This window comes from Hippocampus bargibanti, linkage group LG01 (assembly GCF_051943395.1).
Source record: "Hippocampus bargibanti isolate YZ-2025 linkage group LG01, ASM5194339v1, whole genome shotgun sequence".
Classification (NCBI taxonomy): Eukaryota; Metazoa; Chordata; class Actinopteri; order Syngnathiformes; family Syngnathidae; genus Hippocampus; species Hippocampus bargibanti.
In genome coordinates, this window is record NC_142734.1 from 21,386,614 (window position 1) to 21,401,093 (window position 14,480).

The 14,480-nt window shown below is 41.1% G+C and overlaps 1 protein-coding gene across 1 annotated transcript in view; it reads right to left on the reverse strand.

The window, feature by feature from the left end:
- Positions 1-13,759: 13,759 nt before the first annotated feature.
- The window catches only part of clcn6 (Cl-/H+ antiporter 6), a 33,941-nt gene continuing 33,220 nt past the window's right edge, over positions 13,760-14,480 (reverse strand). The window contains exons 22-23 of the mRNA XM_089003562.1: positions 14,012-14,137; positions 13,760-13,913 (exon numbers count right to left, since the gene is read on the reverse strand). Of these exons, the coding sequence (XP_088859688.1) occupies positions 13,833-13,913; positions 14,012-14,137 (207 nt within the window). The 3' untranslated portion in view covers positions 13,760-13,832. The remainder of the gene's footprint in view (positions 13,914-14,011; positions 14,138-14,480) is intronic.

Below are 14,480 nucleotides of genomic sequence, written 5' to 3' on the forward strand. Positions count from 1 at the left end.
CGGCCCAAACACTCCCTCCAAATGCTCCTGGCCCGGCCCCTCTGTCAAATTTTAGAACACAATGCGGCCCGCGAGTCAAAAAGTTTGCCCACCCCTGCTATAGTAACTAGAGGTGCCAAACATCAGCTGCTGGTTGACAGAACAGTCGCACAAGACTGCAGGTCCCGACATACCAACCTGTGCACAGCTTGGATTGATTACAAGAAAGTATATGACTCGATGCCACACACATGGATCACTGAATGCTTGGAGTTGTATAAGGTCAACAGGACCCTGAGAGCCTTCGTTGCAAACTCGATGAGGATGTGGAAAACCACACTTGAAGCCAATGGCAAGCCACTAACGCAAGTGTCCATCAAATGTGGCATATATCAAGGTGATGCACTCTCCCCACTGCTGTTCTGCATAGGACTGAACCCCCTCAGTCAGATAATCGCCAAGACAGGCTATCTATACCGCCTCAGAAATGGAGTTACGATCAGTCACCTCCTCTACATGGATGACATAAAGCTGTATGCTAAGAGCGAAAGGGACATAGACTCCCTGATCCACACAACCAGGATCTACAGCAGTGACATCGGAATGTCATTCGGGCTGGAGAAATGTAGTCGGATGGTGACTAAGAGGGGCAAGGTAGTCCACACTGAAGGGGTCTCACTCCCTGAAGGAACAATAGCAGACATTGAAAACAGCTACAAGTACCTTGGTATACCACAGGCCAATGGCAACCTCGAACGAGCAACAAAGAATGTTATTTGTTATTTAGTTTTTTGTTTTTTTTTGTTCTTTTGACTTCAAGACGGCGCCGCGAGAGTGGCTGCCTTTCCAGCTGCTCCTGTGTTTTGCTTTTCTACTTTCATTTCTTTCATAACTTTGCTGCTGTGAAATGTAAATTTCTCCACTGTGAGACTATTAAAGGCAAATCCAATCCAAAGAAAGCGGCTACGACCACATACCTCCAGCGGGTGAGGCAAGTCCTCAGAAGCCAGCTCAATGGGAAGAACAAGACCCGGGCAATAAACAGCTATGCCCTGCCAGTGATCAGATGCCCTGCAGGAATAATAAGGTGGCCAAAGGAACAGATTCAGACCACGGATGTTAAGACCCGAAAACTCCTCACCATGCATGGAGGGTTCCATCCCAAGTCCAGCACCCTGAGACTGTACACAAGCCGTAAGGAAGGAGGCTGGGGACTAGTGAGTGTGAGAGCCACTGTCCAGGATGAAACATCCAAGCTCCATGAATACATCAAAGAGAAGGCTCCAACGGATGATGTACTGAGAGAATGTCTCAGACAATGGGGAACAGAGGATGAGGTGCTGGAAGAGGAACAATCATGGGAGGAAAAGCCCCTACCTGTACCACCGAACAATAGCAGAAGTGGCTGATCTCAAGAAGTCCTATCAGTGGCTAGAAAGGGCTTGCCTAAAGGACAGCACAGAGACACTCATCCTGGCTGCTCAAGAGCAGGCCCTGAACACCAGAGCCACCGAGGCATATACCACACCAGACAAGACCCAAGGTGTAGGTTGTGCAAAGAGGTACCTGAGACAATCCAACACATAACTGCAGGGTGTAAGATGCTGGCAGGGAAAGCCTACGCCATAACTAGGTGGCTGGCATAGTCTACCAAAACATCTGTGCGGAGTATGGACTGGAAACCCCAAGGTCAAAATTGGAAACACCTCCCAAGGTGGTAGAGAATGACCGAGCAAAGATCCTATGGGACTTCCAGATACAGACTGACAAGATGGTAATTGCCAACCAACCAGATATCGTGGTCATAGATAAAGGGGAAAGGAAAGCCGTTGTCGTGGATGTAGCGGTCCCGCGTGATGGAAACATCAGAAAGAAGGAACATGAGAAAATCGAGAAATACCAAGGGCTCAGAGAGGAGCTGGAGAGAGCCTGGAATGTAAAGGTGACAGTCGTGCCTGTGGTGGTCGGAGCACTCAGGGCAGTGACCCCCAAACTCGACGAGTGGTTGCAACAGATCCCGGGAACAACATCGGATATCTCGGTCCAGAAAAGCGCAGTGCTGGGAACAGCACGGATACTGCGCAGAACCCTCAAGCTTCCTGGCCTCTGGTAGAGGACCCGGGCTAAAATGGGTGACAGACACCACCCATGAGGGGTGAGACGAGGATTTTTTTTTATAAAACCCACTTCACCCGGAACAACTCAAATAGATCAAAAGTTAGCTAATTGGATAGTCAGCTAGATGGCCCGCTAGATAGCCAGCTAGATATCAAAATAGCTAATAGATAGCAAATACAGTAGATAGCTTGCTAGATAGCAGTTAGATAGCCAGCTAGATACTAGATAGCTATATTTTTTATTACTTTTTCACATTTGCTTTAATAGATTTCTCTGATCATAAATGGCAAACAAAATGTGGCTTGTTGCTTCTTTGAACAACATACCAAATGTTTTGGAACATCTGTGCAAATGATTGTCATATGGGTCTTTGCGTGAAAAAGTATCGATAAGAAGCTAATAGTGTAGTGGTACACTTGCCAATTGTGTGTGGGCAGAGTGGGATCAGTTCCCACTCAGCAACATAAACGAGTCAAGAAAAATGGCAGTATTTAATTTTTCAAGACGGCGGTGCTGATGTAATGATCATGACTGTTGCAGGTATCACGCCTGCTAAGTTTTCATTAATTGTTGTTTTGCAGTTGTTTTGTTGTTTTAAGCACAAATAGAAAATGGCCCGTTTTGTTTCATCAGTGTTCCAAACACTGAAACCACATTATAAATGGGGTAACATAGCCACAAGTTGGCCTAAGAGGTTAATTGGAATATGGCGCATGTGTGACTCTGCACTGATACGCAGTTTTTGCATCCACTCAGGGTAAATGATGAGCGATTAGCTCAGGACCCAGTGAAGCGGAGTTCCCTTGTGGAGGATTACGACTACTAATTAACATTTCCCCAGTTGCTCCCTTGGAGGGCTATTATTCTAAATTGATTCCGACTTTGGGGCAGCGGATAATGGTTCACACGTTCTTTTTATGAAGACAATCAGACTGAGAGTGCCGTAAAATCCATATCAACGAATATAGCCCACCCTACCACAGACATTATTGAAATACCTATTATGCAAAATCTTTCCTCGCTACGACAATAAGAAGTATTGCGAGATTGCATGACGCCAATTTTAAAATCACAGCATCGGCTCTCAGTGTACATTTTAGGAACCTTCATGATTGGAAGCCTTTACTGAACTTTATTGACCAATGTGTATAGTCAACTACAGTATTACATTTCATCAAAAAAAATGCGGATGAGATATGTAAAAAAAAACAAAAAGACATTGGAGAGAAAAAGCATTCCGACCGAGACATTGTTTTACCTATTCACACTGGTGGCTTTCCCTCCCCAGACTGACTGACATTTAAACTTCTTAACAGTCACTAAGTTGACGTTGGCCTCCCATTTTGGTTCCCCTCCGTTAATTAGAGTTTCGGGACCTCTTCATTTAAACACTTGCTGAACTGAGGCGGGGTAGCCTGAAATGAGTGGGACACTATGGGTAAATGTCGGTTATGTCATTACAATGGCTCCTGCCCCCCCCCCCCCAAAATTAATTGCTATTCATTTGTATCAATGGACCACTGCAGTTGATGACAGTTATCCTGTCGACTATGGTGCCCAAACGTTTGGGAGCAGACAGGAAATGGAGATTCTAAACAGGTATTAAAATCAATACCTATTTTTGTCGCAGCCAATTTGGAGCTAACGTCGTCCCACTTAGGACCATTATGACAGTAAAATAGAATACATGTTAAATCATCACATCGTATGTATTATTACTTGTACACACAATGGAATCATGTCATGTTATTTGTTATTGAGTTTTTTTTGTTCTTTTGACTTCAAGACGGCACCGCGAGAGTGGCTGCCTTTCCAGCAGCTTCTGTGTTTTGCTTTTCTACTTTCATTTCTTTCATAACTTTGCTGCTGTGAAATGTAAATTTCTCCACTGCGAGACTAATAAAGGCAAATCCAATCCAATCCAATTCTGGATCAGTAGTTTTGAATTGAAATTTGAATTTGAATTGAATTGGGAATTGTTTATTCATTTTTCGTTTGTTCAATTATTGTTCAAGCTCACAGAAGTTGACACGCGTGATTCGCTTTTGCGGGCCATATAAAATCATGTGGTGGGTCAGATGTGGCCTCCGGGCCTTGAGTTTGACACCTGTGCGCTAGATTAAGCAGGTTCTACCATTCAGAAGCTACTATAGTAAAATATATGGTAGCTTTTGTTGGGCAGACCATGACACAGTACAGTACTGTATTTGGATGCAAATGACAAGCATATCATACCGAAATTACTTCCAATCCTCTTGTTGACAAGACATCACCATTCACTGTTGGTCATATTGGCTGACCCCATTTTGCTGGCGTGTTAAGGATGGCTCGTGCATGTGGAAAATGTCACACATGATAAATGGTGACAAAGGCAGTCACGAAAGCTCATCCACTGTCATCACTGACTCCGAGTTATTCCACAATCTTGAGATTGGGGTGGTCTTCATTTAAAAGTTCCATTATTTTTTTCACAATGCTCAAAAAAAGTTTAAAACTGTTGTTGTTTTACCTTTCTAAATCCAATCCATCAATGCGCAGTAAGAACATGGAATAGGAAGTTACAAAAGAAAGAAGGGGAGGAGCCACTTAAAACACCTTAGGTCAAGTCAACTGCATTTACAGAGCACTTTAAAACAACCCCGTAATGACAAAACATACAACAAACATTAAAACCATCAATTAATGACAATTAAAATCTGAGGCAACATTTTTGTCATTATCGTTGATTATGAGTTTGAGCATACAAATTTAAGAAATTACATCTGCATGAAAGGAATGTAGTTATCTCTTCTTAACCATTGTGGCCTAAACATTTCGTATCATAAATAACATTTTGAAAATAGTATGTCAAGGATGTGATAAAATTAGAAATATATTTTTTTATTGTGATCAATGGACTAGTTTCCAGCGTAAGCACCTGCCTCCATAAATGTGTGTCCATGTGCCTGGTATGAGATACTGTAGTGAATCATGAAATACATCTTGGCCTAATAGGCCAACAACATAAAACAGAGTGGAATACTTTAAACATTAAGAATAAAATTACAATAATAACTATAATGATCACACATAGGTAATATAAGAGCTTCTTCTTCTTTTCCTTTCGGCTTTTCCCTTCAAGGGGTCGCCACAGCAAATCAGTGTCCTCTATCATGAGGTTTGATCCGCATGTTTGTTTTGGCCAAGCTTTTACGTCGAATGCCCTTCCTGACACAACCCTCTGTATTTATCTGGGCACAAGAAGACATATGTCCCTTTGTGGCTACAGCATGTTTAATTTTTTGCTATCATAAATTATTTTGCTCAAAATCAAACATTGCGTTATCAAATGAAATCAGTCAGAAATGTGAAACTGCTTAGAGTTTTACATCTTGCAGTTGGCTGACGTAAATTCTGTGGCATTCATCAGCCCTCTTATCTATTCTTGTCATGAACTGAGCCCATGCTTGTGCCTTACATCATGTTTTACCTCGTGCACTGGAAAGACCAGCATACACGTGACCCTTCCAGTGGCACCTTTACAGAGATAAGGTTATTTTCACACAGCAGGGATGCTTGTTGCATATATTTAGAATTAGCGCATGTTATTTTAAGCGTGCATCACCTAAATAAAAACAAAAAGTGTTGTCATTCTTTATACAGTAAAGTCTCGTTATATCGATATCGGATATATCGATAGTCCCGGTTATATCGATACTATTTCTATGCACGCACGGAGAAAATTACATGCAAACAGGGTCGGATATATCGATAGTCCCGGTTATATCGATATTTTTTCGGACTCCCTTGAATATCGATATAACGAGACTTTACTGTATTTACATTTACAGACATCAAACATTTCTCCTGAGCCACCCAGTTACCTGCAGCATTTTCTTAAACATGTTATATTGAATTTACTTGAACGTCAGTGCACAAATTAAGATGGTGGAGTTGTTCAGGTCTTTAGTTTTCCCAAATACAACCTTCACCCTAATTTGCTGTGTCAAAATAATGAAACTAACCTCGGGTAAAAGTAACACGATTGTTCAAAATCCACAGCTGCACAGCGAGTGAGTTTTGACAACACGTTTTCACATAGGGACAGGTATTTGGGATTTTGGTATCTTTGGCATTTTGAAAGTGTTTACTTTTTCCTTGGATTGTGTTGTAATAAAATTTGTTTGAGGAACTGATGCCTTTGTTTGTGATAAATATGTAAATAACACGGAAATCAGGAACAAAGAGAAAATACTATTTTACAGCACTGTAAAATTGTACTTGCGAATGAATAAAGCAGAGGCTGACAATTCATCTGTTAGACAAACATGACCAGCAGCCCAAACTGTCATTGATGAATCACACTGATATTTTAAATCTAGCTTTTCATAATTAGTTTAATGGATCGCACAATCAATTGGACTCGGTTTCGTTAAATTGTACTTTTATTAGTGTCAATCATCTTCACTAAAACATTGCGTTCATTATCCAAGGTTGTCAGCACTAAGTCTATTAAAAACAAAGTAATGGCTCTTGTCACGGTGTTGGTCTTCAACACGCAGATGTGTGCTATGAAGCATAGCTGAGTTCCACTCGCTGCCATGATGCATTTCTCACTCCTGTAATTCTCCGCTCTCCTCAATTGTCTTTCACTTGTACATAAGATGCAAAAACCTCTTCGTGCGTACAACATACCCAACAATGTTATTTTCTTGTGAAAATGATGCAAGTTTATAGTACATTAAAAATGTTTGCTTTTAAACGTTAATCATATATTTGCATTGATGGTTTTTGAAAACAGTGTAAGAGTGCAATTCTGCTTACGAACAATATAAACACAACGTTTAAAGGACAACCGACATCATTTTTTGTTTCCTAACTGACACCAGAAAAACGTTTTATGGCATCTAAAATACCCAAAACACGGAGGCTGATATTTTAGTCAAATGCAAAACACGAATAAAAATGACTTCGTGTCCAAAATCTGCAAAAAATTGAGCTGCGAATTGGACATTTTCAGAAAGTCCCGTCCCCGGTTCGTGACGTCACGCCAAGACGTCTTGCCTTGCTCAAGAATCAAAACAATGGCTTCAGATTCGGAGAATATGCTTTCTTGTTACGCATCCAGTTATGAATATGATTCAAATAGTTCTGAAGAGGAACGTAAAAATGTTTGCAATCGATTAAAGAAGGTCTTCCGGGTCATTTTGAGGGATCAAGACTGATGTGTATCGTCACAGAAAATGCAGAGGATGGCGCCAGAACTCCAGTGGAAATGGGTTCATTTTTCAGCTTGGAATTTTTGTCAGGAAATATCAAAGAGTTGTCTCGGTGGAACATACAACGATTCACCATTGCGTTATTTATGTGTTTTCCTTCTAATTTCGCCATCAACACGAAGTTTTCAGACTAAACAAAGTACCGCAAAATGCATTGAGGTGATGCAAGGTATGTCCTTTCTCGGTCAGGGGCGTTCCTTCAGTGACGTGAGGACTCGTCACCAACTCAAAAAAAAAAACAATATTCAGAGCGAGTCTTAAAACGTAAAATATAGCTATATACGGTGGAATCTTTGTAAAATACGCTCAGTAGAAGTCATTTGAAGCGATTTTACAAATTATGGACACAACTTGTCCGGAGACGTAGGTTGTCCTTTAAACAACAAAACAGCCCTGTTTTTAAAGCAACGGAGCCATGACTCACTGTGTGTCATTAAAAGCTCTTTAGCAACATCTTCCCTGCAATGTCCCCCTCCAACCCTGCCAACTATATTCAGAAAATTATAGATGTCTTGACCTGGGGCTGCGAAGGTCCCCAACACCCTGTCTGATAATAGAATGGACTTTTTTTAATTGTTCGGTCAGACATTCACACTGGTGGTCGGCTGGATTGAAAGAGTATCAAAAGGTTGCTCACCCAGCAAAGAGGTGTTTGTATAATACACGTTGTGATGTCATGAGAGGCTGGGTCCTGGAGGGCAAATACATTCCCCTAAGATGGCTTCACCCAGAGAGAGTTTTGGCCCCATTTGGTGGAAGGCAGTAATTCATACCCCACACCTGTGGCTGATCACGGCTTGAGTGGCAAGCAAGGCTTTTAAGGCAGAGAGCCTCTGAGTGTGGAGGCAAGCTCCATTGCTGTGCGCTGTGGAGAAACTGATTGCTGCATGGAACTCATCGCCAGTTGGGACCATACGGCAGAACACTGGATTTGGACCCTTGCTAAAGGTGGCTAGGCTACCTGAGAAGGACATCAAGAGGGGTGAGGCCTAGAAACGCATGGAAAAGAACTATGTCTTCAGTTTCACCTCAGAAGAGACTTTATTATGATTTAAGTATTGGAAGAGACACTATTCTTGCCTTTGTTGCTTGTGAATTCCCCCTGAAACCCTTTATTAAAACCTTTATTTGCATTCAAACCTGTCACCCATTGCGCTCCTTGTCCTGTCCCGCTGAGACCTAGCCTCTCATGACATTACAACGTGCACTTACAGTATAAAAAAAATACAATAAAATAAAGCATTCAATCTGATTGTGTTAGTTTGCATGTTTAAATGTTTTTTTTTTCATGATGTGTGTGTAGAGGCCAAGTCACCCTTGTGAAAGACATGTTGAATTTTTATCTAATTAAATAAAAGTTATGCATGTGGGCAAAAAAAGGATAGTGCGGTCATAATTGGTTCATTTTAACACTTTTAATGATGCAATGCTATAAGACAAAGTAAAAGTCGTTTACAAACAGGTAGTTAAGACACAGTAAGAATAAAAAATATTGAACATAATTTACAAGTATGGAATGTGGATGGGAAAAAAATTATATATATGTATATATGTATATATACTATATACACGTATATATACACACATATACACACACACATATATACACACACACACACACACACACACACACACACACACACACACACACATACATATATATATATATATATATATATATAGAGAGAGAGAGAGAGAGAGAGAGAGAGAGAGAGAGAGAGAGAGAGAGAGAGAGAGAGAGAGAGAGAGAGAGAGAGAGAGAGAGAGAGAGAGAGAGAGAGAGAGAGAGAGAGAGATACACACATATACAGATATATATATATATACACACACACATATATATGCACGTACACATATATATGCACATACACATATATATATGCACATACACATATATATGCACAGACATATATACGCATAGACATAGACATATATACATATACATACACACATGAAGGGATGGGTGAAGTCGCATGGGTATGTATATATATATATATATATATATATATATATATGTAACGGAGTTGTGCACTTAGATTATTAAATTATGAAGGAAGTGACCCAACGACGCACAGTGTGGCACCATGTCCCGCCCATAGTTTCCAGAACAATCTGGAGGAGATTTATGGTGAGTCGCAATTTTCTGTTGGTCTCAATTAATATTTTCATGACAATATCTTATTTTGTTTCCCCTTTTATACTGTCTAGTGTTATCTAATTAGTTCCCTTATTCATTTCAAGTCCAGATTACTTTTTGTGTCGTTATTTACTCCACGTTTTGTCGAGTGGAACTTTGAAGCACATTTGCTTCATAGTGCTTTTCAATTGCGCAGTTAATCACAAGACGAAACCCATGCGACTTCACCCATCCCTTCTGCCATACTGTGTTGCAGGTAATAATTGCTTCATTTCATTTTTATTGTACAATATTTAGTTTCTTGTGTCGTGTTTCATTTGCCCGTGAATGTTCGTGGCGGGTTGAACTGTGCGCCCTTGCAAGCGCACCGCGTGTTCTGCCGAGTCTCCGCGTATGATGCGTTCGGGGACATCATGTAAATAACATTGAACTTGTGTTGTATTCTCTTTTTCTAAAGAGAATAACGTAAAGTAAATAACCATTATACGATCACACGTTGTTAATTCTGTTTTGTTATCTACAATGTTTTGCATTTGAGAACAATCTGGAGGAGATTTATGTTAATCACAAGACAAAACCCATGCGACTTCACCCATCCCTTCTGCCATACTGTTTTGCAGAAATAAAATAAATAAAAAGACACATCCACGCGTCTGGTCTCATTAATACGGCAGCATCGTGGAGATGAAGACAGTCACTGTTGTGACACCCGTCACATATATATACATACATACACACACATATATCTATATATATATATATATATATATACCGGCGACCTCTGCACTGTGAAGCCGGTGTGCTAACCACTCGACTACCGGGCCGCCTCTCTCTCTATATATATATATATATATATATATATATATATATACACACACACACACACACACACACACACACACACACACACACACACACACACACACACACTCAGTGGCACCTCGGTTCTTGAACGCCTCACTGTTCGAACACCAATCGGTGTTCGAACGCCAATACGACGCGTGAGTGCGTACGTGAGGGTGGGGTTGTGAGTGGCACACGGGCGTATCGCTCTCTCCGTGACCAACTCTTGTCGCTAGCGGACGTGCTGCGTTTTGCTCTCGCATTTAAACAGGTGTACAAAGAGTTTTACAAAGAGCCCCTAATCATGCCTCCAAAGACAGTAAGTGCTCCTCCAAGTGAAAAAAGAAAACTCTTGCGAACAACTATTGCATTTAAGAAAGAAATACAGTAAAGTCTCGTTATATCGATATCGGATATATCGATAGTCCCGGTTATATCGATACTATTTCTATGCACGCAAAAATTACATGCAAACAGGGTCGGATATATCGATAGTCCCGGTTATATCGATATTTTTTCTGACTCCCTTGAATATCGATATAACGAGACTTTACTGTAATAGCGAAATATGAAGGAGGTGCGTAAGTTTCTGATCTGGTGTCAGAGATATGACAGACAGACACCGTGGACAGAGACTCAGAACCAGAAAGATTGTCCCCACTGCCGGCAGGAGACGCAGTCATCAGATGACATACGTCTGAATTGTGCGCCCCTCTGCCAAGCTATTTATTGAGAGTATATGCAAATTACAATGATATATTAGTAAACATAGTTTTCTTGATTATAATGCCACGCCTCTGGGCGTTCTGAGCACCAACAGCTGCAAGCAGTAAAACATAAAACATTTTAATTGGTTGTCTTTTCCAAAAACTGATAAGTTTGTAATCTGGCGCTTGTGCAGGATGTTTAAGCCGTAAATAACTTTGGTGAAAAAGGAGTATCTAAAGCCCTAAATTCTGTGCAAGGCCGGACCTTCTAGAATCTAGATGGAGACAACAGTTCACCTTGCCGTGTCTGTTTCACTCAGATTTACTGTGGCCATCTGCGCTTTGACTGTAGGCCCATTGTTTAGTTGGTCAGCAAAGCACGCACTTTTAAACATGATAAATTATTATTCTCCATCATCTGGCTAGGGAATATAGCATGGCGAAAAAATAAGGAGGCTGTGAAATCTAGCGATGTGGCCATGGGAGTGAGTGCTATATGCAAGCAAAGGCCACAAGTTTTGGAAGAGGTTGAAAAACTTTTGATGATTTTCATGAATGAAAAACAGTTAGCGGGAGATAGTGTTCGTGAGGAGATGATTTATGCGAAAGCACGAGAAATGTACAGTGATTTGTTAAAGAAAGACTTGTCGCTTATTGTAGAAGGATTTGATTTCAAGGCTAGCAGAGGATGGTTCGAAAAGTTTAAGAGGAGAAGTGGCATCCACAACGTTGTTCGCCATGGGGAGGCATCGAGTTCGGACAAGACTGCATCGGAAAAATTCAAGATGGACTTTGCCAGTTTTGTTGAACAAGAAAATTATCTTCCCCAGCAGATTTTTAACGTTGATGAAACCGGTCTTTTCTGGAAAAAAATGCCACGGAGGACATACATTACACGCGAGGAGAAGTCCATGCCAGGCAACAAGCCAATGAAAGACCGCTTCACGCTTTTACTGTGTGGCAACGCAAGCGGGGATTGTAAAATCAAGCCTCTACTCGTGTATCATTCGGAGAATCCGAGGGCATTTAAGGCCAACAACATCATGAAAAGCAAATTGCCTGTTATGTGGAGGACAAACTCCAAGGCTTGGCTAACGAGGCAATTTTGCACCGAGTGGGTGCATGAAGTTTTTGGCCCGGAAGTAAAAAAATATTTGGAGGAGAAGAATTTGCCACTACGCTGCCTTTTGTTGATGGATAATGCCCCTGCACATCCTCCAGGTTTGGAGGACGAATTGATGGAGGAATTTTATTTTATCAAAATTAAGTTTCTGCCTCCAAATACCACCCCGTTACTTCAACCCATGAACCAGCAAGTTATTGCCAACTTCAAGAAGCTCTACACGAAATATCTCTTCCAAAGGTGCTTTGAAGTCACGAATGACACTGAACTGACCCTGCGCGATTTTTGGAAGCACCATTTCAACATCGTGCACTGCATCAACCTCATCCGTAAAGCATGGGACGGTGTGACCTATCGGACGATGAATTCTGCTTGGAGGAAGTTATGGCCCGAGTGTGTCACCGAGCTTGAGATTGACAACGATGATATGGAGGAACTCCTGGACGAACATCAGGCCGAGCTCACCACAGAAGAACTCCTACACCTTCAGAATGAGCAGAAGAAAAAGGTGGAGGAAGAGATGTCCTCTTTGAAGGAGGAAGGAAGAAAGGATGCCCCAACATCCGAGATTAAAGAAATGTGCAGCAAATGGGCCGAATTACAGAATTTCGTCGAACTCCACCACCCCGATAAAGCTGCAGCCACCAGAATCATCAATGACTTTAACAACACTGTCATGAACCACTTCCGAAAAGTGGTACAAGGAAGGCAGAAGCAAGTGTCGTTCGATCGATATTTTAAGAGAAAAGAACATCCGAGTCATCCGTTGGAAAGAGATTTGAACGTGTGAGCACCCCTGAGACAGAAGAGCTCCCCGAAGTTTTTGTGGAAGGGGACTCTTCTACCAAACAATAAATTTCCTTCCTCCGTCCGCCTGCGCCTTCTGCTGACCACCACAAAGGTAAAAAAATCCTATTCATAATTCTTTTCTTTACAAACGTACGATTAGCCTGGGTTACATTTATGTTTATGTTATTTATGTCTTTGCCATTTTGCTTAACATTTTCTGAGATATACATTGATTTTTATGTGTTGGTCAGCATTTTAATGTGCAATTTCATGCATAAAATAATGTATAAAAGACTGTACTAAAAAGGTAAACATTCAGGGTGTTGGAACGGATTAAAACGATTTACATTATTTGTAATGGGAAAAATTGTTTCGGAGTTTGAACAAATCGGTTCTTGATCAGGGTCCTGGAACAGGGTCCTGGAACGAATTATGGTCGAGAACCGAGGTACCACTGTGTGTGTGTGTGTGTGTGTGTGTGTGTGTGTGTATATATATATATATCAGTGACGTGCAGTCAGTGGAGGCAGTGCCTCACCTGTTATCATGGAAAGCTGTCATGGAAATATCAAATGAAAAAATAAATTACAGTTAGATGTATTTAGTGATTTGTACTTTAAAGTTCTTGTCCATTTAACTTCACCGTTTTAGGATTTTTTTTCAAAATCGCTGAATTTTCACATTTACCGTTCAAATACGAAGTAGAGACGAGCGGTGACGTCATTGATGACGTCAGTGCCTCACCAGCCATGAACCTCACCGCACGTCACTGATATATATATATATATATATATATATATATATATATATATATATATATATATATATTTATATATATAGTATGCACACGCACACACTGTGAAATGAAATTTATCAGATTAAATAGTGATGTAGTGCTGTCGCAGTTTGGCCACAAGAAATTCATGGGTTAAATTGTGTCTTGTGATTATCCCAACAATCTGAAGGGGAAGGAAGATCACAAAAACACCAAGTCAGTGCAAACCAGGCAAAGAGCTAAAACAAAAATAATAACAAACAAGAGGTAATAATGACTTACCTCTCCTAAAGCGTTGACCACCGGTAAATGGCGTAAACCCATTGTTCTGAACAAGTTGAATACCTGCGAGATGCGGGTGTTTGGTGACACTGAATAAGGACACGGGTTCATGTAAGGAGTGACATCCTGTGAAGACAGAGAATATGTCCTGCTTGATTAAATCAAAACCACTAACGTATTTTCCGGTGTATAAGGCGCACCCAAAAGCCTTGATTTTCTTCAAGAAATGACCCTGCACCTTATATGTGAAGTCATATTGAGCGACACAGGTCTCGCAACTACTGACAGCAGCGACCCACTCTAATGGGTTGAAAGTGATCGTTCGTCCCTCTGTCCATGGCTTCTCAGGGTGTTGATGGCAGAGGATGGTGAAATCAGAGAGGTGTTGACCAGAATAAATTAGTTTAATCTTGTAGACAGCATGGCATCGTGGGGTGTCGCCCGAGGAGGGGCAGAAAGGAAAGAAAGT